This window comes from Salvia miltiorrhiza, chromosome 6, assembly GCF_028751815.1.
Source record: "Salvia miltiorrhiza cultivar Shanhuang (shh) chromosome 6, IMPLAD_Smil_shh, whole genome shotgun sequence".
Lineage (NCBI taxonomy): Eukaryota > Viridiplantae > Streptophyta > Magnoliopsida > Lamiales > Lamiaceae > Salvia > Salvia miltiorrhiza.
Window position 1 is genome coordinate 38644802 of NC_080392.1, and position 22675 is coordinate 38667476.

Below are 22675 nucleotides of genomic sequence, written 5' to 3' on the forward strand. Positions count from 1 at the left end.
ATTTATTATATTTATTAATCTTAAACTCATTAGTTTTTTTTTGTTTTTAAATTGGTGCTAAAGAATTATTTTCTAAATTTCAAGTGATATAGAGGGACATTTTGCCTTATTATTATTATTATTATTATTATTATTATTATTATTATTATTATTATTATTATTATTATTATTATTATTATTAAATAAAGCTAACCAGTGCAGGTTTAATTGGAGACCTCGGATAGTAAAAGGAAGGTTCGTCTGCGCTGCTTAAAGTACCCTACCTGCGTAACTCAAGAGGACTATTCAGCACGAATAAATGGTGAATCCTACTTTCATTATCTGAACCAGCCGAATGGGTCTAAAGTACCCGCGCAACACTTATCGTATTTACCTGCGCAGGATTGTTCAACACATGAATATGACGAACATCCCGACCTCGGCTCCTAGTGCAGACGACTCAAGCCAAAGACCAAAGTTACTATAATAAGGGGCTCAGGCCCAATTATCTAAAGAATGAGCTTAAAGGCCTTAGGGCTTACTCTCATACCTATAAATAGAAGGTCTATCATTAGAGTTGGGGGATTCATTATTAGTTCACTTGTAATATGTAAACACTCTCGAAGTATAGTGAAAAACCCCGAAGATCTCCCGTGGATGTAGGTCTTAATGACCGAACCACGTAAATCCTCTTGTCATTTATCGTTTTATAGTTAGGTGTTGATTTTTAAACTTATCACTCTCTTCGTTCCAATTTAGTAGGTCGTAGGGCTTGGACACGGATGTTGAGAAACAAATTGTAGAGAGGATGTAGATATTATTTTTTAAATTAAAATATACTCCCTCCGTCCACCAATTCGTGTCCTAATTTGCAATTTTGGTCCGTCCACCAATTCATGTCCTAATTTGTCATTTCGGTTTGTCCACCAATTCATGTCATACTTATTTTTAGTAACTATTTCCTTAATTGTTACTCTTATATTTTACACTTCTTTACACATGCCATTGAGGGACCCACCACTTTTAATCTTCAAAAATGTCATTAGTCAACTATACTTACTAATTGTGAGTCCCCTTCTCCACTCAACAAATAAACAATATATTTTTTCTTAAAACTCATCCCTCCTTCTCCTATGACACGAATTGGTGGACGGAAGGAGTAATAATTATGTGTAAGTTACAATGACATTTTGTGTAAAAATGAATTATGTATCGATATTTGTATGTATGGATATTTTATTATAGGAAATGACCTATTAAAATTAGATGCCCAAATAAAGATACGCGGTCTATTGAATTGAGACGAATTAAGTAAATCATAAAAATTAAAGTTGATAGAAGTTTTTGAGTTTATCAAAATTTCGTATAATTAATCTAATGTTTCTATTACATATGAAATACTTTTAAGTATACCAGTTACTATAGTTTGAACATAAGATTTTTTTAAATTAAAATTAATAAAATTACGGTGAACTCGAATCGAAGACCTCAGGCATTGGACATTAACCACTTATCGACTAACATATGCACACAATAAAATCATATTTTGCGTATGGAGAAAGTTTAATAATTTCATCCATTGAAAATGAGATATTCAAAACACTTTTTTGATGATTTTGATTGTTACAATATACAAGATCTTTTGACGAGCTGATAAGCACTTTTTTTTAGGGGGAGGAGAAGCGGTGGGGTTTGAACCCTGAACCTCACCATTCGTAGACAGGATTTCGCACCGCTTGATGAGCTCATAAACACCATTTTGATGATTTCGCTTGTTGTAATATAAATCTAAATTATTTTAATAATTATTTATTAATTTATTCCACTATATAATTAATATCAAACTCACGTAATCACGCAAGCACGAAAAATGATCACATGCTATCTCTAATTGATAACACAAATCTCCAAATTTTACTCCCTCTGTCCCACTATAAGTGAGACTATTTTCTTTTTAGGTAAAAATTTTACCCTTTAAACACCTTTTTATTTTTTCACCTACACACAAAATGCACATTTCTTAATTCTTGTGTTCAAAGAAAGGATCTCACTTATAATGAGAGGGATGTAGTATTTAGTAACGACTTTTATTTTTTTCTTTTGCCTAAAATCTTGAAATATCATAACCGACTCTGAGTATTGTCACATGTTAATTTCTAACTAATACAGATGTCATGTTATAATGTACTTAATATATAATCTAAATTGGTCAAAATATTTCAATTCATACCCAGCTTATTGATTTTTTTTGAAATAAAATTTATGAATTATGTATTTTGTCAAAAAAAAAAAAAAAGAATTTATGAATTATGTATCGTCAATGAATAAACAGTGGTTAGGGACAAACGTCCATTATTGTCTACCTTTCCAACTCGCTATATAAAGGCAGCATAATCTTAGTTACTTCACACCTCTCTCCCGTTCGCCACCATACGGTGCTCTCCAATTGCCGTCTCTTTCCTTCTAATCATTTCTCTCCGATCTTTACAGCTGAGATGGCGATGAAACGCGTCGGTGCTTCTGCAGTTCGTGCGCTCACCTCTTCACCTGCTTCTTCACTTGTCACCAGACACCTCCATGTAAGCTCATCTCTCCAAATTTCATTTTATAATCTTCCTTTAGAATTTCTCACGAATTTATGATTTCGTTTTTATTTTTTTCTTCGAATAATTTAATGGAAAAATTGTGCTGGCCGGGATCTCGTGTTCGTGAAGGATTTCTTCTGGATTTGAAGTATCGAGTGTTTTTTTTTTTCTTTTATTCAACCGAGGTAAAATTAGAATTTTATTTTCGTTTTGGAGATATTTTTTTATAGAGTGTAACGAAGACTGTGTGTTTGGACATTGAAGAAACTGAAATGGACACAGTTCACGCCATTTGTGTGAACCGTGACGACGACGTATTTGTCGTATTATGACGTGTCAAGTTCAGCCAATTACTACCACTCTCACAGTTCGCCGGGCCCATTGTTAGTATTTTTATGTTTATTTTTTTAAAGCGGAAATAATGGGTGTATCCTCCATTTCATAATATTCCACAATTCATTTCATTAACTTAAATTATTTATTACTACTCCCTCCGTCTACCAATTCAAGGCCTACTTGCTTTTTTGGTCCGTTCACAAAAACAAGGTCTACCTATTTTTGGCAAGTTTTTATTCATTATTTAATAAAAAAAGTCAAAGATTTTTTACAAAAAAGTGGGATCCTTTCTCCACTCAACTAATAAAAATACATTTTTTCTTAAAAAGTGGGACCCTTTCTCCATTCAACTAATAAAAATATTTTTTTCTTAAAATCCGTGTTTTTTCATATAGGCCTTTAATTGGTGGACGGAGGGAGTATAAACTCCCTACCCCTTGTAAAAATTGTACTCCTATTTATTTTGGGATTAGATTGTCTCGAATTTTAAAAAAATGAAACTATTCATGTCACCGAAAAAAATGTTTATTTCCTTTTTGGGTTGTCTCATAAATCACAATATTCTATTTTTTTTTTTTTATCTTTTTACATTTTAGTTATTTTCATTTAAATTTCTGTGTTGAAAAAAATCAATACACTTGTTAGGGGATGGGGAGTAATAATTAATTAGAGTTTATACTAATAATTTTTTTTACTTTATAACAAATTTTATTAAAACAGTAAATTTAATAGTGGGACAAGAGGGTAACACATAAGACCGGGGACAAAGGATTCGGAGCCCATATTTGGCGATGTGATGGTTTCTGAACTCATGTTTTTCGGTACACAATGTGGTGAAAACATGCATATATGCACGTCATTCAAATCCTAGAATCCAAACAAATAGAGCATTTTTGAAGGATTAATCTTGATAGATAAAAATAGTAAGGCTAATCCCTTGTTTATTTTGTTGGATTGAAATTTTGGAATATTTCAAGACCCTTGATTATTTTTATTAAGCTAATTTGCTTCATTCTAATCCATTGTTTACTTTGTTGGATTGAAACTTTGAGATATCCCAAAGGCCCTTGATTATTTTTATCATTTAAGCTTGTTTTGCTTGATTCTTATCCCATGAAAACGGTGGGATTGAAGATATCTTATTCTTGAGAGAAAAAAATCTCCATCATCCATTTTATCAATCATGCAAAGTAAACGCCCCTAGTACACACCAACATAACATTAACTATGGGGTGTTTACTTTGGAGGATCAGGCTTGATAGATAAAAATAGTAACGTAATCCCTTGTTTACTTTGATGGATTCCAATTTTAAGATATTCCAAGAGCCTTGATTGTTTTTATCCTTCAAGCTAGTTTTGCTTGATTCTTATCCTATAAAAATGGTGGGATTGAAGATATCCTACTCTTGAGCATAAAAATACTCAATCATATATATAATCAATCATGCAAAATAAACACCCCTAACTGAGTTGAAATTTTTTGAAGTCGATCATGTGTTTTACGTTTGCACAGGCTTCTCCTGGCAGCAAGAAGATCGTGGGCGTCTTCTACAAGGCAAACGAGTATGCTGCGATGAATCCAAATTTCCTAGGCTGTGTTGAAAATGCATTAGGCATACGCGAATGGTTGGAATCCCAGGGTCACCAGTACATAGTCACTCCGGACAAAGATGGACCAGGCTGCGGTAAGCAACACCTTAACATCGTCAAAATATTGTGTCTTAGTTTAGGAATCTGACTGCGTCCTTGTAGGAGAGTCAGTTGAAGAAGATGACAATTGGCTTTGTTAATGATCTTCAAATATTGTGGTGAAATGTCTCTGTTTTACGAGTTCGATTCAATGTGATAGAAGATGATAATTGGCTTTTGTTTCTGGTGTCTGAATGTAGGGGTGAACATAATTCTCCGATACCGAAGAACCGAACGAATCAAATCGAAATTTTAAATTTGGTTCGCTTAACTCGGTTTCGATTTAAATTTTGGTATTTTGATAATCGATTGGATATGATTTTTTTTACTGAATTACCGATAACCGAACTATATATATAATATTTATTTATCTTTTAACATTTAAATGTGAACCCTTATACCCTTACCTAAAGCATATTCGTAAGATATTGAGTGTTAGCTTGTTTTATTATTTGTTGGAAACTTGGAAGTGGAACTTTAGATGATATTGATTATTTTTGTGTTGTTGGTAATGATGTTTTTTAAAATTTTTATGATTGTGATATTTTGGATTATTTGTTTTTATTTGTTGAATTGTGATCATTATGCAAATGATATGGTATATGTATTTGCCTAACGAAAATATCCGTTCGGGTAATTCGGTTCGGTAGTCGAAATAAATTTAATTTGGTTTATATATCATTTTCAGAAATTCGGTAATTCAGATTTGAATATTTTTTCTCCCATACCACACTGAATTACCGAATTTCCCCTGTCGACGTATGCAGAGCTGGACAAGCACATACCCGACCTGCACGTGCTGATTTCAACTCCTTTCCACCCTGCATATGTAACTGCGGAGCGAATAAAAAAGGCAAAGAACTTGCAGCTTCTGCTGACCGCTGGCATTGGCTCGGATCACATTGATCTGAAGGCCGCGGCCGATGCTGGGCTGACAGTGGCCGAGGTCACCGGGAGCAACACTGTCTCGGTTGCTGAAGACGAACTCATGAGGATTCTCATCCTCGTCCGTAACTTCCTGCCCGGGCACCATCAGGTCATCAGTGGCGAATGGAACGTTGCTGCTATTGCTCATCGAGCCTATGACCTCGAAGGCAAGACCGTGGGGACGGTTGGAGCCGGGCGCATAGGCCGTCTGCTGCTGCAGAGGCTGAAGCCTTTCAACTGCAATCTTCTCTACCACGATCGTCTCAAGATGGATCCGGAGCTCGAGAGTGAGATAGGAGCCACGTTTGAGGAGAATCTTGATGCAATGCTGCCTAAGTGTGACATTATTGTCATCAACACTCCTCTTACTGAGAAAACCAAGTGAGCTCAAATTCAATCACCTCTCTTGATTCTCTGCATTATGTCTAATTTCATTACAAAACTTACAATGGATCTTTTCCTGTCTTTTGCAGAGGGATGTTCGACAAAGAAAAGATAGCGAAGCTGAAAAAAGGTGTTCTGATTGTGAACAACGCTAGAGGTGCAATCATGGACACTCAAGCAGTTGTCGATGCTTGCTCGAGCGGGCACATCGCAGGTTTGCAATAATGTTACCACATTTCAGTTTTTTGCAAACTTAACATCTTTAATTTATATTGAGGTTGAATGAGGTGTAAGAATAAATGAACTCTGATTCGTTGCTGGTTTGTTGTAGGCTATAGTGGAGATGTTTGGTACCCACAGCCAGCTCCGAAGGATCATCCATGGAGGTACATGCCAAACCAAGCCATGACCCCTCATATATCTGGGACTACAATCGATGCACAGGTAAAACACTTTTCGTGTTGTTGAGATCTTGTACATACACGTAGTTAGGGGCGGATTCATGAATTGTCGATAGGGAACTGAACTATGGGGTCTGAAGGTCTGCTCCCGGGCCAAAGTTTTATGGCGGTTCGTACAGTTCATTTTTTAAATACAGGTGGAGTCTTAATGGGTTTAATATTAGGATTCAATCACTTGCTATAATAAACTAATTTTCATTATTAATAGCTGACAACCTTATTTCAAAGGTTTAACCCAAATTCCTCATTGAAAATTAACTAAGATAGGAAAAATTGACAAAAAATAACACAAATTTAACAAATTAGAGTATGTTATTATCTTTGATTATAAATTTATTATGAGAAAATGAGAGATAAAAGAAGACTCCTTTTAACTCATCTTTCTTTTCCTTAATTTTCTACAAAAAAGAATTTCACAATTTCTCATATCCTCATTTTCACTTTAATGAGGGGATAATGTCATCCCTCCATTTTTTGTTTGATAATATTATCCCTTCTTGAAGTGAAAATGAGGGACGAGAAAGAATGAAACTCCCTTTTGTAGAAAACGAGGAGAAAAAAAACGAGAAATTCATATTTTTCTCGTAAATAAATTTACAAGAAAAGAGAACACACGCTTAAGGGGTGCGTTTACTTTTGATAATTAAGTCTTGATATATAAAAATAGTAAGGCTGATCCCTTATTTAGCTATGGATTGAAATTTTGGGATATTCTCAAAGCTCTTGATAACTTCTAGTATCATTTGTGATTTGAGCTAGTTTTGGTTGATTCAAATCTCATTAAAAGAGTGAGATTGAAACAATGTTTTTGATGGTGCAGCTTCGGTACGCGGCTGGGACGAAGGACATGCTGGAGAGGTATTTCAAGGGTGAGGATTTTCCTGTACATAATTACATCGTCAAGGACGGAGAACTGGCCAGCCAATACCGGTAGACGCTGGACGAGGTAGCTTCGCCGCGCCCCTGCCTAAATAAACCAACCTCTCTTCTCTTCAACCTTGTGGTGTTGTAATGTTGAGTTGAACATTCCAAGTTTATTTCTATGCTTCTACCTCAAGTTTTTCACATCAGAATATCATCAGATCTTTATCTTACTATGTGTTTCGTTTTTAATTTGTTATACTAGTTTTTAATTTTAATTTATTATAATTTGGTATATAATTTTGGGAAAAGGTGCAGATCCACACTTGAAGTGGTAGCCCCTATAACATATTCATCCTCTTACTCACTGTGTGTGCAATCAAACCCCCAAACTAAAAAAAACGACTCAATTTAGCCCCTCTAATCAAACGGTGTTATCCTACTGTTAGTCAACCATATTTTTTTATTTTTTAATTAAATTATGGGGCCCACCTTCACCATTTTCTAACACTATCTTTCTCTCTCTCAATTTCTTCTCCATCGGCTTGTCAGCCCATCTCCGGCGAAATCGCCGCCGGCGTATCGCCTCCGCTCCTGTCTGGTAAGCTCGCGGTTTATTGCTTTGATGCATCTATTTCAAGATATTTTCATGTTGTTGTTAGAAGCACAGCCACAGAATTTAAAAATTCCACCAAATATTAATCAATCAACAACCAAAAACTACCTTCGCAACCACAAATGGCCGTCTCACACTTCCCCGCCACCGTTCCACGGTCGACCACACGGCGGTGCGCCGCCAACTATCATCCGCTCCCGACCACCACCACCTCTTTTTTCACCGCAGCACGGAAGCAGAAAAGCAATAGCTTTATGCCGCTGAGGACCACTGACCAAGTGAAGTCTTTAAAGTGGGTGAGAAGCGTCGCCGCCCAAGAACAACTCCCGCCAAAACTCGAGACCTTGGACGTGCAGTAGCTGGTTGATTTCCTGTACGACGACCTTCCCCACCTGTTCGATGATCGAGGAATCGATCCGACGGCGTGCGATGAGCGCGTCAAGTTCAGAGACCCCATAACCAAGCACGACACCATTAGTGGTTATCTTTTCAACATCGCCATGTTAAGGAAGTTTTTCTGCCCCAATTTCGAGCTGCACTGGGTCAAACAGGTTCGATTTTACCGTGGCTGATTGTGCACTGTGTGTGAGAGAGAGAGAGAGTTGGATTGATTCCGATTTTCCCAACCCTAATTAATTTTCCCCAATCACTACTCGATTGTCACTGAATTGTACCCTGCTTATCAGGGAATCATCAGTAACTACTTCACAGAGCCTGTCAACGGCCACAAATTCAACATGGGCAGCCACGAGGGAGGCGGCGACGCCTCGCCATCACCAAAGAGGAAGGCGGAGGCGGCGTGGAGGCTGTTTCCGCCGGGTTTGGTGAGACAGAGGACGAGAGATATGAGGCGGAGTGGTGGCTTATCACTGCCACTTCGCCGGATCTCAAGAGGGAGAGAAAGTGGAGAGGCCGAGGGATAAGAGGCGGCAGCCGACGACTGTTGTCGCCAGAGAAGAGAAGAGTGAGGAAGAAGGTGAAGGGGGCGAATTTAGTGTGAACTGAGAGAGAGAGAGAGAGAGAGAGCCGATTGAGTGTGAGTTTGTGTGTGTTTAGAGAAGAAATTTTTCTGGTTGCAAAAGGTGGGCCCCACATTTCAATTAAAAAAAAAGTTTGACTAACGGTGGGATAACACCATTTGGTCAAATGGGCTTAGTTGAGCCATTTTTTTGAGTTCGGGGGTTTAGTTACACACACAGTGAGTAAGGGGGGTTATACGCTATAGAGGCTACCACTTCAAAGGTGGATGTGCACCTTTACCCAAATCAAGATAATTAATTAGGATTCACTTATTTTTGTAGTGTGTCGACCCGTGATCTCAAAAATATCAAGTGTGATTTCATTTTTTTAAAACAATAATGATAAGAAAAAAAATTAGAATTCATGGAAGATGTTTCATAAATTTAAAATTGAACACAGATTTTTCAATTGAATATGAGAAAAATAAAATAAAATAAATGCAAGGTGTATAATACTCGACCCGAATATGAGAAAAAAAAAAAAATGCAAGGTGTAAAATAAAAAATACAAGCTTGAAAGACCCGGCCTATTAAAATCGAACCGGGTAGGCCCATACAGGTCAACCCGACCCGAATTTGCTCATCACCGCGGTTGTACGGCGTCTAGGGTTTAAGAACCAGAGGGTTTTGAAATCCAACTGTCAACCATGGCATCCTGCGCTAGAAATCTGGTGCAACGATCTTCCAACACCGCGAAAACGCTGCTGTTCCGCAGCCAATCATCGCATTCCGTTCCCGCCGGAGCACCAAAGCTCAGCGGAATCGCAGCCACCTTACCGCGGCCGTCACCTCGCCTCCGCCCCTTCTTCTCCTCCACCTCCAGGTTCGCTTGAAAATTTCTCGTCGTTTTGGGGTAATTAAGCGATGACTGTGTTGATAAGTTGGAATTTGGTGAATATTTAGGCTGCCGGTGGAACTAGGGTGTGGAGAGTCGTTGATGCCCCTCCATTCTGCGACGGCATCGGCATTGCTGAATTCGATGCTCTCTTCCAAGGTTGGTCGCTGGGGCTATCTCTCAGAAGGTACTGTGTTAGACTCGTTGTGATTTTTCCTGTTTTCTAGTTATTTTTTTGGGTTTGAATTGTTGGGATTCAATTTGTATGGTTCGAGTGCTTGATTTCTTTGGCTTCCTACTGATATATATGTATAGATATAGTGTGATATGGATATGAATTGATTCATTTGATTCTATACTTTTACTGAATGGTAGATTATTTGGTTTGAGCTTTGATGATTGTGTTATAGAACTATAGAAGGAATTTCTTTTCTTTTTTTGAGGTGATTTTTTTTTATAGAATAATGTTAGTTGCTATCTGAACTGCAACTGCTAATCATTGAGAATAGAAGCTTTCAACTTATGGTATACAACCTTAGAAACTTTCTTGTTTGGAATTGTGGAGTAACTGTCGGAGATTTTCCAATTCTTCATTTCCATCTTTGGATTCATCATTCATTCTATCGTCTGAGTTTGAATGTAAGTAATTTGTGACTAATTGTCGGCATTAGCTCCTGCCTTGAGTGTTAGTTTTTGTGGGTAAAGAGGGCTATATATAGTAAGAACTGTGGTGAAATGTCAAGCAAAATGCAATCCGATCAGTGCACTCATGATATTGATAGTATATTAATTTTAATGTATCATGATAGATGCTTTTGTTATCACATTCACCTTTATTCAAGATTTGGATCATGGGGGTATGATTCTTTCTCTAGCAAATTGCAATCAGATCAGTTTACTCATGAGAAGTATGTTCTTTTTGACGGATCAATATAGATGCTTTTGTTAACACATATCTGCTTTATTCAAGATTTGGATCACGAGGGTATGATTCTTTCTCTTTTGCTTCCTATCAGGCTTCGCGACTCCACTATAACAGGACCTGGAAGACCACTGCAGCTAACTCTATCATCTTTAAACATAAAATAAATGTATCACCAAAATGGCTGTGTTGTCGGGAGAATATGACCTTTCTTCTTCTATGCCTCCTTAAATTTGTAAAATGTGGTTTTTGATATTACACTTTAGGAGGTGATTGTTTTTGACGTTTTGATGCGTTCATTATCCTAGATATTTTGGATCTCTTTCGGGTGATTAACTCTTTATAATTTGAGATTCGAAGTGTATGATTTTTATGTGGCCGTTTTGGTCGTGGGATACTGGATATGTAAGCCACCATATTCAGGAATTGTTATTTTATTCCATTTTACCGTGTTTTTTTTTCTTCAAGGATCGATTGAGTATGACTTGTATGATGACAATGGCAGTTCGTCGAGTTCAATTTGTTGAAGCACCGAATTAGTTCGGGAAAAATCTTGGTAGTCTTGTTTTTCTTGATACAGAGTGCTCATCTGAGATAGATTTGAATGCTTATATTGGATTAGTTTTCACTAGCAAATTTTGTATTCTTGATCAAGTCGCACAGTTGCCCATTTTGTGTGATCGACTAAGCCCACGTTTGGTTGGGTGTTTTTAGAGGTTGGAAAGGGAATCAAGTAATTGAATCCATTACTTGTTGTTTGGTTTGGATAATGAGATAAGCATTACCCTTACTTGAGGGTAACTCAATCACCCAATTTGTTAGAGCATCTGCAACGGTTACACGATAGCAGCCTACTCGTGTAAGGCTGCTATCGTGTAACCGATGCAACACACACTTACACGAGGGCTACACGTTCTATCGTGTAGCCCATTTGCCCTATAGTGTAAGGCGCGTGTTTCACACGTGCCTATTAAAAAAAAAAATTGAATTAATATTTGGTTGCCTCGATTTGCGTGTTTATTGACGGTTCAACAATTTTTTTTTCTCTTCTTTTTCTTCTCTTTATCTTCTTCTTCCACATTTTTAATTGAAACAATAGGGCCGGATGGCCCTATTGGTGATTAAAACTTAAATTTTGTCCACAAAATTTAAAATATCAATATTTGGCCATCTTTTATATGCTCTACCTAATTTACCCTTTAACTCAATAGATCCAACAACTTTCTTTGACCCGGATCCAGATTTAGGGATTAACCCATGCCTTGTCTACCCCCCAGACCCCCGACCCCACCCACCCACCCACCCCAAGCCAAAAAAAAAAAAAAAAAATTTTACTTTCCCTGCTTGTCTACCCCCCAGACCCCCGACCCCACCCACCACCCACCCCCAAGCCAAAAAAAAAAAATTTTTTTTTACTTCCCCTGCCTTGTCTAACCCCCAGACCCCCGACCCCACCCCCCACCCACCCCCCCCCCCCCACCAACCACCCCCAAGCCATTTTTTTTTTTTTTTTTTTACTTCCCCTGCCTTGTCTACCCCCAGACCCCCGACCCCACCCACCCCCTAGGGTTTAGATATTCCATTTAGGGTTTAGATTATCCATTTAGGGTTTAAATGTTCCATTTAGGGTTTAGATGATGCTGTTGTTTCTATATTTGTTCTGCATGTTTGGCACTTATGGCACTATTAGTGCCATAAGTGCTAAAAAGACCATTTTACTTTATTTTATTTTGGATTTTCGTTGGCACTTATGGCACTATTAGTGCCATAAAATAAAATAATAAAGTAAAATTTTTTGGCTTGGGGGTGGGTGGGGTGGGTGGGGTCGGGGGTCTGGGGGTAGACAGGGCAGGGGGAGTAAAAAAAAAATTCGTTGACACTTATGGCACTATTAGTGCCATAAGTGCCATAAAATAAAATAATAAAGTAAAAGTTTTTGGCTTGGGGGTGGGTGGGGTCGGGGGTCTGGGGGGTAGACAGGGCAGGGGGAGTAAAAAAAAAATTGGCACTAATAGTGCCATAAGTGCCTAACCCGACCCGCGTGCCTGATCCTACCCGGCACGCGACCCGCGCTCCTGACCCTACCCAGTCCGCCCAATTAAGGGCAAAAACGTCCCAAAGCTATAAAAATGGCCAAAATTTGTGTTTTTTCAATGTGTGGCCATAAATTGTGTTTTATGCTTCATTTTGGCTACTTCAAAATTTTACTCTTTTTAATTATTAGTAAAATGTGTTATTTAAATTTGAGCAATTAAATTTAAGTGAAAAACATAAAAATCAAAACTAAAAAAAATCATGTAGGCTATCATGTAATCCCAATGCGGATGCTCTACCCCTCAAAATAGAGGGGAAACAAAAGAAATGGAATCCCTTACTAATGATTCATTTCCATTGTTAAACCAAACATTCAATAAAAGTAATGGTTATTGTTACCATTCCACTCCTTTATTTGATCGCATTCCATTTCCATTCCTCTACTTGAACCAAACTAGCACTAAGTGGAGTATTTTATTTTTCCAACTCTCGTTCACAAGTTGATGAGTTGGATCCCATCAATTTGTGAACAAAAATATTGAAAGATCCAAAAAGTAATATTGGATGCAGAACAAAATCAAAATAATCAACGGCCTTCTAAAAAATCTTGCGTGCCTATAGCCTATATGTATATCATATATAAATAGATTTAAAGGTTGAATCGCAAAATGGCCGTTGATTGTTTTGATTTTAACACTATAATTTTAATATTAATCATAGTGCACACATTATTATTTTAAATAAATGATTGAAAATGGTTGTCTCGTGTAAAATACTATATATGCATAAAAGAATATTGTTTGAGTGTATGGTTTCTCCCATTTTAAAATCATAGGAAATAAGATGATATATACCAAGACATAAAGATGTAAGAAAATAGAGAAATAACATAAGAGGATGTATAAATAATACTTCACTCTTTGACCACAATAAGTGGCACAATTACTTTAACAATTACTCCATCCGTCCCACTTCGACACAAGAATTAAGAAAAATGTGTAAATTAATTAAAAGTGGCAGGCCTTACATTTTTTTAAGGGTTAACTTTTTCCATTTGTGGAAATATGCCATTTGTAATGAGACATCCCAAAATAAAATACAAGTCACTTATAGTGGAACGGAAGGAGTACTTTATTCCACGTAGCATTTTCTTTTTCATGACATAGCCTCAACTTGAACTTTTACAATTTTTATTTATTATTTTTGCGAAGGGAGTATAATCTTATAGGAAGAAAATAAATAAAATTTAAGAAAAAGCAAAAATAAAATCAAATTACCTTGTATTTGTTCACAGCATGGTGCTGTGCACTGTAGAGGATCCTAACCCCTTAATCTTACATATTTTATTTTTTTGCCTACACTCTCTGCAATTAATGCTGACAAAACAATTTTGTATCATCCTAGATCATCTATGACCACACTATTTTACAAGATTTATTTTTACAAATAACGCAGTATCAAATTACCAATTTAGAAGATAATAAAAAAAAAAGGTAAGAAAAAAAGCTATTGTATGTTTCCACTTGAAGAGCTAATATATTCGTCTCAATTAAAATGAGTAAAACTAGAATGCAAATTTTTCCAACTGATCCGTAACAAAGTGAAGTACAGGAAATCGGGGATATACCACGATTATAACAAAATTCAAAACTGTATCGCAAAAAAACATAACACATTCATGTCTCCATTTCAACATAAAGCTAACTGAGGCCATCTACGCACCAACAACCTCTGTTGGCTCGGCAATGGGCTCGTCAACCGGCCTATCCAGCTTTGCACCGAGATCTTCAGTGTAGTCTCCGTGCACCTACACGACAAACATTCACGAGTTATTCAGGTTGCACCCTCATATTCAACTTAACAAACACATTTCAAAACTATCGAAAAAAACCAAGACATTTCAAAGAACCATGAAGATTATATAATTGAGGGGCAAAATCAAAAGTCCTAAACAGGGTGGCAGTATCTGTTTAAATTACATTCAATACGATATTAGGATAATCTATTACAACTGAAACGTATATTTAGACAGCCCATTAAAAATTCTTACAGTTCTAAACAAAGGGGAATCATCAGCTCTAGTTATCGAATTCAGATTGCTATCAGCTAATATTGCTTGAGGGGTTGACAGATATTTCATAGCAGATTTATCAGCAACAAAAGTAATACTACTATTAAATATTACCCACAGGGCAATCCACAGTTGACATAGTATTGATTTACCCTTTTCTACCGAATGAAGCGAAGGTTAGCAGCCTTGAATTGGTACCCTATGTCCTAAGTCTTACTGTAAATCAGCCTGAATAGCAAGCAAGATTAACGTAGATGATAAGAAAAAACAGAACTCACCTCCATTAACTTGCCCAGATCAAATTTCGGAGCTTTCAGGATTTTGACTTTCCTAATATAAACATTCTGCAGCGGGTAGATGCTCGATGTAGCCTTCTCAATCTCCTTCCCGATTGACTCAGGAATGAATTTCTGTACCAACTCCTTCAGGCTGCAGGACTGGGCCTGGTTGACCATGATCTCCCGCATCTTCCTCCGAATCTACAAAATATATGAGAATATAAATACCAAAGATTGATAATCTATTGATGGTTCATGATATGAAGATTGTGGATATCATATAGTCCAATAAAACTGTAATAACAGTATTTGAAAATTTTGGAGGTATTCACCTGGCGAACTTGGCTGGTCTTAGCGTAACATGTAACCTTCTGCTGGTTCACACGCTTCTTCGTGAAGGCAATGCAAAACATCCGCAGAGTGTAGGCATCAGTTGTTTTCACATCCACATGAGCCTCTATAAGAGACTGCCTTTTTCTTACAAGTGATCTCAGCTTGTCAGTGGTGAAGTCCATTCCCTACAATTTACACAAGTGAATAACCGACATTTAAGATCAACAATGAAGTCAAATCAAAAATCGAATTAAGAATCTTAAACTTATGCATACCCAGAAGTTGGTAAGCACATTCTTTCCTTGAACATCTTCAACTCTCAAGCGAATCTTTCTGTATGCGTGATCCTCATCACCTTGAAGATCAGCCAAGGACGCCTCGACCACACGGTGCTTGAGCCCTTCTGAGGCAATCTGATGACAAGCAATTATGCCATTAACAAAAAATCAACATAGGCTAGGGCAAAGAAAAATATTTTCTGCAGAGACTCGTCAAAGCTTTACCACAAGCATTACTGGCAACAAAAATCATCAAACATAGACTTCCTGTCTATTAAAACATCATTCACAACAGCTAATTGCTTCACAATACATTCATTTGAGAGTATTTTGAGATAAACATTCCAACAAAAACACTCGCCTTTATAACACAGTTTAGACATATAATAAAGGCTAGTCATTAACGAAGATCAGCTTACATTAATAATGACATTATATTGAACAATGGCGTTTCTTCAGGTCCATTGAATTCTACAAAAGCCAACAATGTGTATATTTACTAGATTATCCAACTGACGAGTAGAAAACCTTCCATTGCTAGCAAGCAAGACTACCAAGCAACTGAAAAGCAAAACATAGATATAGCAGGATTGACTAATTACCAGTTCATATATGTAATGCACTTGTAAAGATCTAGAGTAAATTAAAGTATCAATGTCAAGTTCACTAGGACAAACATTCAAATTCAAATAATAATTAATAAAAGAAACACGGCAACAATGGTAATCCTTATAGCTAAAAAGCGAAAAGGAAAATAATAAAAACTGTACCTTGGTACCCTGAGTACGGGTAATTAGGGTTTTCCCAACGTTCTTGTTGCTGAAAACTGAAGGGGCTTTGATATCATACCACTCTTTCTTTGCGAATGGATCGACACTACAAGAACAGCAAATATTCAATTAGCAAAAACTTCAAGAATAAACAAATATTTTAACGTAAAAAAAAAAAAAAAAGTAGTCACTCACGCCTTCTTCTTGCCTCCCTTCTTTCCCTTTGAAATTCGCTTGTTCTTTCTGCATCAAATCAAACAAAAATCCATCAATGCAGATTACAAGGAAAGAGTTTAATGCACAATTTTATGGATAAAGAAAAGAGTAAGTGAGACGAGAGACATACCCTACGGCCATGGTGGAAGAGCAGCTGAGCTCGTGAGATACTGTTGAAGATGTGCGCCGCTCAGCAATACAAACCCCAGCACCAGCAGCAATGGCGACTGATTACAAGGGCTTTTGAGTTTTAAAAGGAGACTTTTGGGCTTTTTGGGATTTCGGCCTTGGAATTTTGGGCTTTGGTAGTGCTGATGGGCTTTTATTTTTTAATAGAAAACGCGGTATCAAATTTACCAATTTAGAATAAAAAAAAGAAAGGAAAGGAAAATATTGATTAAAATCCATTAATCGCGTAACGTTACAAAAGTGGAAAAAGCCTTTAGCTGCAGCCACACTCTTTTGGCGGCACTATTTCTCCCACTTTTCCTTTCCCAATATTCCTGCAAAACTCCGCGCAAGCAGCCGCAAAATCCTCGCCGCCACCTCCTCGCTCGACCGTACAACGGTAAATGAATTCGGCGCGCAATCGCGGCAGCTTTTTTCCGTTAGTTTCTGCGAATATGTGCGCGAAATGCGTTGGATGCATGATGAATTGCAGTTGTAATGGAGTTTCTCTGCTTGTTTTTGTGCATTTGTAGCGTTTGGCACCGGGCGAGCAGCTCGGAAAAGCGAGGATGGGTGCGATTTGCGAAGACGAGTCCTCGTTATCTTCGAATCACAGTTTCGCGTGCTTGCAGGATCTGAGATTCTCCAAGCAAGTTCATGACAATGTCCATGGAAACATTTATCTCGATCAGGTAACGTGCATCTCCCTGTGTGTCTGTGTGAGTGTCCATTGGAGCTACTTTTCCTCGTGCTCAAATTGTTAAGTTAGGCTATAGTCAGTGGATATGTTCATTCTAGTGATAACACGTTCGGTTTAAGCTTTGTGAAAGCTGTTGTATGTTTCTACTTGAAGAGCTAATATATTTTGTGGTGTTAACGTTTGTTCAGATGATAGTCAAATTGATCGATCGTTTTCTGTTGTGCAGCTCTGTTTGAAATTTGTGGATACCGAGCAGTATCAGAGGTAAATTAAATTAATTCTGCCATCTACGTCTGATGTAGTTGTGATGATTTAGAGAGTGTTTGATTGGGACTTTTGGTGAATTTGGAGTAGTGGAATATAGAGAATTGATTTTCTCGGAGTAGTGTTCACCAGTGATGTTCGTTTTCAAATTGAGGGAAAAAACTATAACTATAGTTGACTATCAGGTTTGAAAGCTTGTTAGGAGGAATATTTCTTCTTTTAGTAAGAATTCTTATTAGTTGGAAAAAGTGTGAGGGAATTTTCTTGTTGTTTTTATATTATATATATGTGTGTGTGTGTGTGTGTTTATGTACATGTCAAATTGTTTCTCAAAAGTTAAATGTAAAATAATTAAAGAAGCAATTATAAAATCCTCAAACAAACAGTAGCCTTAGTTTCTAACACAATATTTGTTTTATTGCCAGGCTGCGTGATCTTAAGCAACTAGGTGAGCGCAGGACATTTGGTGTTCTCTCTTTATAGTCATCACCATACCTACATTTAATTTTATGAGATGGTTATGCTGAGTATCTTGAGTGCAAGAATTATGACCTTAAGTTATTCATAAGGTAGTATTATCTGTTCATTTTATTTAATGAACGATAAAAGATGTGAAGAATACCCATTGGCTAGTTACAATCTTTGTATAATATTTGATTGGCAAAGGAAATTGCATTTCTTGGCTTGATATTTATTCATGCTCTTCTTCAATGAAAGCTTTCCTATAGAGACGTCTAGATGTTTTTATGGAAACTCAGTTGTAACTGATGTGTTACACGCCTTACTTGTTTACTTCCAACATTGGATGCAAATGATTATGACCTTTTTACACAATTATAGTTGCTCTTGTTGTTCAAACTGCAGTGACTACCAAGAAGAAATATCACAGATTAGATAATTGTTTTGATGAAGCTCTCCTATGAAGAATTTCAGATCACTTGACTCATTTGATGAAGTCTTTCCATTGAATACTTTGTTTTTAATATTTTATTTTATCTCCAGGAATGGCACACATGGTTTATCCAGGAGCTGTCCATTCTAGATTTGAACATTCTCTTGGAGTTTATTGGCTTGCTGGTGAAGCTGTTCACAAACTTAAGGCTCAGCAAGTGTGCCCTCTGCATTAGAAATATTTATTCAAAGTATACACTATACAGTGAAGTTATTTTGTATTCTTTGTAAATGATATGCATTTTGCAGGGATTAGAGCTGGGTATTGATCGCTTTGATATGCAGACTGTGAAACTTGCAGGTTATTTTGATTTTAATGTTTTGACGAGTAGGAGCATCTATTTGCATAACTCATAGTTCCTGACCACCTCTTATGCTTTGATTGACAGGGCTCTTGCATGACGTAGGTCATGGACCTTTTAGTCATTTGTTTGAACGTGAGTTTCTTCCCAAGGTCGTTTTGGGATCAGAATGGTAATATTGCATGACTAACTGCGTTTTTTGTAGAATAATGTTTTTCCAGTTGATCAGGTCCTTAAACTGTTATAATGATGTTTATAGGTCTCATGAGCATATGTCTGTAGAGATGGTGGATCATATTGTTGATGAGCATCACATTGACATAGATGCTGACACCATTAAAACAGTCAAGGTGAGTTAATGAAAATGCTTATCATCACTAGGGTTAATTTGTGAGTTCTACTTGATATTTTGCTTGTTATCCAGAGCTTATAGAGAAACATAAGTTCATAATATTCTGATGTCATAAAGTTAACTCACTTGATTACTCTTTCGGCTGAGTCTTAATTCTTCTTTGCATTTACCACTTTTTGGTTGTGTTAGGTCTACTGAGGAATTTTGTTAGTTAAATTCTAAGAAGAAGATATTGAAGGATACGTGTTACTAGTAGTGCTGCGAAATTATATTTTAAATTCTAAATAATGGTTTGCGATATGAAATGGAATATTGTCTTTAAATTTATTCTGGGGCAATACTTATATCTAATGTTGAGGCACTGAGGCTTAGTGCTAGTATTAGATGAGCTGTCTCAATGGTAGTTCCATTTCTGTTTTGCGAAGTGCTTTCTTGAGTTAATTTTTTACTTGCTAGTTGACTCCATTTCTTTCCCTAATATTTTCGCAGGAAATGATACTTGCAAGTTCTAAATATGCTACAGTCAAAGTAAGTGATACTGTAAAGATCATGGCGATTTTATTTCATCGGTAATGGTGCAGCTTTATGGTATGCCAGATCACTTGTTCAGATTAAATATTTGGTTTTCTCTCTCTAGAGCACAAAGGAAAAGCATTTTCTTTATGATATTGTGGCAAATGGTCGAAATGGCATTGACGTTGACAAGTTAGTAACCTCAACTCAGGGAACTGTATTTTCTTTCTAGATATCATCTTTCCGTGTGTATCTTCCTTAGAAACTTTGTTTGTCATCTTACTATTTATTACATGATTAATTTATGCTTCAGGTTTGATTACATTGTCCGTGACAGCCGAGCATGTGCTTTAGGATGCAACTTCCAGTTTGAGAGGTTATTCAAATTTTATTTGTGATTCAACTCACATGCACATAGCTTGCTAACAACTTGGGAAAATATTTCACTAGATAGAACCATATTTCATGAATGATTCTTTTTTACTTGCAGGTTAATGGTGAGTATGAGAGTTATGGAAGATGAGATATGCTATCGGGCAAAAGAATGTAATTATAGACATAGCTGAACATGCACCTTCTTTTAGTTATCAATCCTCTTTTAATGGATTATAAGTTTCAGATCTTACCATCCACAAGTTGTTTGCCACCCGAGCTGATCTGTACAGAACTGTTTATACTCATGCAAAAGTAAAGGTATGGGCCAAAATGATGTTAAGTCCTGCAGTTTATTTTAATTGCACATATTTAGCAGGAACAAAGTTATATAACTTATATCTTGTTTTGCTTACCTTGGGTGGCCTTTTTACATATGAAAATCGCTTAAAATTTAGTTTGTGTTTCAGGCTGTAGAGCTGATGGTGGTAGATGCCTTGGTGAGTGCAAACAGTTATTTACAAATAGCATCTCACATACAGGATCCTTCTCAGTATTGGAAGGTTGGGGAGCTCTCCAATTTATATATCTTCTAACTTTGTATATTGCACAATATTCACGGTTCATGTTTTCTGTTATAGTTAGATGATACTATTATAAAGACAATTGAGACTGCTCCAGACCAAGAACTGAAGGAATCCAGGGATTTGATCCTTCGGATTCGCCGGAGAGACTTATATCAGGTTAAATAAACTAAAACTTGATACTGTGTCTTTCAATTATTTTCGCTCCTAGTGTATTGCATGAACATTATTGCCTAGCCTTCTATTTTGGTTTTTCAGTTTTGTAATGAGTATGCTGTTCCAAAGGACAACTTGGAGAATTTCAAAAAAGTCACTGCTCAAGATATTATTTGTTCACAGGTCTGATTGCTGTAGAAAATTGTATTTTAGTATTGTAGGCTTATTTTCCAGGAAACATTCTGCAATTTATCTTTATTACATTCCTGCTGTATAGAAAAGTGGAGTGTCAATAAGAGAGGAGGACGTTGTCGTTAGCAATGTCCGGATTGATTTGACTCGTGGGAAGCATAATCCTCTTGAGAGGTGCTTATCCATATTGCATTACTTCATACACCCATTTCCTTTGCCATAGGTTTTGACTGGCTATACTAATGTTTTGTATTCTCTGCTTGCATTCTTTCTTCCAGCATCAAATTTTTCCAGGTATATTTTGCACGTCCCAATTGTGGCTCTTGTTAGATTCTCATTTCCTTGATTTTGCACTCCTGCAACTTTTTGACTGCTCCCCTCCCCTTCTTTTGAAGGATTATGAAAGTACGGAGACACTCACTATTTCCGATGAACGTGTCAGCCACTTGCTGCCAACATCTTTCCAAGACATGATCGTCCGAGTGTACTCCAAAAAGCCTGAACTGGTCTCTTGAATCAGCTATTGAACTTGATTGAAAATTCCATGGTTACGTAGTTGCACGTATAAATTCTTTACTTTTTTGCTTGTGCAGGTTGGAGCTATTTCTGATGCCTTTGAGAATTTTCAGTATAAGACCTACGGAGTCAAAACACAAGTGCTTGCAACACCGGAGAAGAAAAGGCGACGATGTATGTAGTGCTTCCACTATCCTGTTTCTATCTTTCTCTTCATTACACATGATGCAGCTATAGTACATTACACATATACATCTTCAGTATATTCGTATATGTCTTGAATGGCAATATCCACATAGGCCATCCAATTCATTGTTGAGAACCATGTAAAAAGCTTTCACTTTGGTTAGATGCATTATATTCATAATATACATGTGTTTGAGTTTTTTGGTATAATAGTCACTTGACATATGAAGCGAAATGGTCATAGTCATAGAGAATATAATGGCTTTTTATTTGATGTTTATTCATATTTTAGGGAAACTATGCTAATCTGACTTAATAAAAGTTTTGAGTTTTCAAATCTAACCCAATAAAAGACTATTTACAAAAGCATACCTAATTAATTGAAAATGTTTTCAAATCTAACCTGAATCGATTTCTTTATGCTGAATTGTGTAGCTAGCGGCCGAAATCACACGTTACTTTTTAACTCGAATATAATAGTCTTATTTTTCACATCATTAAGTATATTCGAGTCTAAAAGTCATGTGTGATTTCAGCTGCTAGCTACATAGTTCAGCCTTTAAAAATTGTTCCATGTTAGATTTGAAATTATTTTCAATACCTAATTAGGTATATGTTTCTATAGATAATCATTCGTTGGGTTAGAATTGCAAACACGAACTTTTATTTGGTTAATTTAGTATATTTGCCCCAACTTTATTTCTTATCACTCACAGTCCTAGCTAATGTTTTTATGCCCAACTTCTCTCTCTCTCTCTCTGTCACACACACACACACACACATATGGGATGGTTAGGTGTACTTCTTTTAAGTAGTCATGCTTGT

At 36.7% G+C, this 22675-nt stretch overlaps 4 protein-coding genes across 5 annotated transcripts; 3 read left to right on the forward strand and 1 right to left on the reverse strand.

Moving 5' to 3' along the window:
* The first annotated feature begins 2205 nt into the window (after positions 1-2205).
* On the forward strand, positions 2206-7474 carry LOC130989411 (formate dehydrogenase, mitochondrial). The gene is made up of 6 exons (XM_057913405.1): positions 2206-2558; positions 4414-4585; positions 5357-5897; positions 5990-6114; positions 6232-6344; positions 7182-7474. Exons 1-6 carry the CDS (start codon positions 2475-2477, stop codon positions 7293-7295), a joined length of 1149 nt encoding a protein of 382 aa, XP_057769388.1. The 5' UTR covers positions 2206-2474; the 3' UTR covers positions 7296-7474.
* Positions 7475-7679: 205 nt separating this feature from the next.
* LOC130989455 (protein NUCLEAR FUSION DEFECTIVE 6, mitochondrial-like) lies at positions 7680-11056 on the forward strand. The gene is made up of 3 exons (XM_057913470.1): positions 7680-9680; positions 9761-9879; positions 10709-11056. Exons 1-3 carry the CDS (start codon positions 9505-9507, stop codon positions 10726-10728), a joined length of 315 nt encoding a protein of 104 aa, XP_057769453.1. The 5' UTR covers positions 7680-9504; the 3' UTR covers positions 10729-11056.
* Positions 11057-14171: 3115 nt separating this feature from the next.
* On the reverse strand, positions 14172-16886 carry LOC130989431 (40S ribosomal protein S3a-like). The gene is made up of 7 exons (XM_057913435.1): positions 16725-16886; positions 16574-16621; positions 16379-16484; positions 15606-15743; positions 15330-15515; positions 14998-15198; positions 14172-14455 (listed from the first exon to the last, which is right to left on the reverse strand). The coding sequence occupies exons 1-7, from the start codon at positions 16733-16735 to the stop codon at positions 14363-14365; spliced, it is 783 nt and encodes a 260-aa protein (XP_057769418.1). The 5' UTR covers positions 16736-16886; the 3' UTR covers positions 14172-14362.
* Positions 16887-16999: 113 nt separating this feature from the next.
* On the forward strand, positions 17000-22033 carry LOC130989400 (uncharacterized). 2 transcript variants are annotated; one of them, XM_057913381.1, is made up of 20 exons: positions 17000-17162; positions 17296-17454; positions 17689-17726; positions 18152-18174; positions 18729-18835; positions 18927-18978; positions 19067-19151; positions 19239-19329; positions 19821-19859; positions 19969-20036; positions 20158-20220; positions 20335-20390; positions 20464-20537; positions 20687-20779; positions 20858-20959; positions 21059-21139; positions 21234-21322; positions 21427-21442; positions 21544-21654; positions 21742-22033. In XM_057913381.1, the coding sequence occupies exons 2-20, from the start codon at positions 17332-17334 to the stop codon at positions 21844-21846; spliced, it is 1416 nt and encodes a 471-aa protein (XP_057769364.1). In that variant the 5' UTR covers positions 17000-17162; positions 17296-17331; the 3' UTR covers positions 21847-22033. The 2 variants fall into 2 exon arrangements, with proteins under 2 accessions (XP_057769364.1, XP_057769365.1); XM_057913382.1 differs by lacking the exons at positions 17000-17162; positions 18152-18174 and having other exon boundaries at positions 17352-17454.
* Positions 22034-22675: the final 642 nt, after the last annotated feature.

What these genes read in the sequence shown, in the direction of transcription:
- LOC130989455 (XM_057913470.1), top strand. Translation starts at nt 9,505, where the DNA reads ATGGCATCCTGCGCTAGAAATCTGGTGCAACGATCTTCCAACACCGCG. An exon ending in TTCTTCTCCTCCACCTCCAG is followed by an intron (nt 9,681 to 9,760) that starts GTTCGCTTGAAA and finishes GTGAATATTTAG; the next exon opens with GCTGCCGGTGGAACTAGGGT. An exon ending in CTGGGGCTATCTCTCAGAAG is followed by an intron (nt 9,880 to 10,708) that starts GTACTGTGTTAG and finishes GCTTCCTATCAG; the next exon opens with GCTTCGCGACTCCACTATAA.
- LOC130989400 (XM_057913381.1), top strand. Translation starts at nt 17,332, where the DNA reads ATGGGTGCGATTTGCGAAGACGAGTCCTCGTTATCTTCGAATCACAGT. An exon ending in GAAACATTTATCTCGATCAG is followed by an intron (nt 17,455 to 17,688) that starts GTAACGTGCATC and finishes TCTGTTGTGCAG; the next exon opens with CTCTGTTTGAAATTTGTGGA. An exon ending in ATACTCATGCAAAAGTAAAG is followed by an intron (nt 20,538 to 20,686) that starts GTATGGGCCAAA and finishes TTTGTGTTTCAG; the next exon opens with GCTGTAGAGCTGATGGTGGT.
- LOC130989431 (XM_057913435.1), bottom strand. An exon ending in AGACCAGCCAAGTTCGCCAG is followed by an intron (nt 15,199 to 15,329) that starts GTGAATACCTCC and finishes TATATTTTGTAG; the next exon opens with ATTCGGAGGAAGATGCGGGA. An exon ending in ATCTGGGCAAGTTAATGGAG is followed by an intron (nt 14,456 to 14,997) that starts GTGAGTTCTGTT and finishes TTTGTCGTGTAG; the next exon opens with GTGCACGGAGACTACACTGA.
- LOC130989411 (XM_057913405.1), top strand. Translation starts at nt 2,475, where the DNA reads ATGGCGATGAAACGCGTCGGTGCTTCTGCAGTTCGTGCGCTCACCTCT. An exon ending in TTGTCACCAGACACCTCCAT is followed by an intron (nt 2,559 to 4,413) that starts GTAAGCTCATCT and finishes ACGTTTGCACAG; the next exon opens with GCTTCTCCTGGCAGCAAGAA. An exon ending in CCTCTTACTGAGAAAACCAA is followed by an intron (nt 5,898 to 5,989) that starts GTGAGCTCAAAT and finishes TGTCTTTTGCAG; the next exon opens with AGGGATGTTCGACAAAGAAA.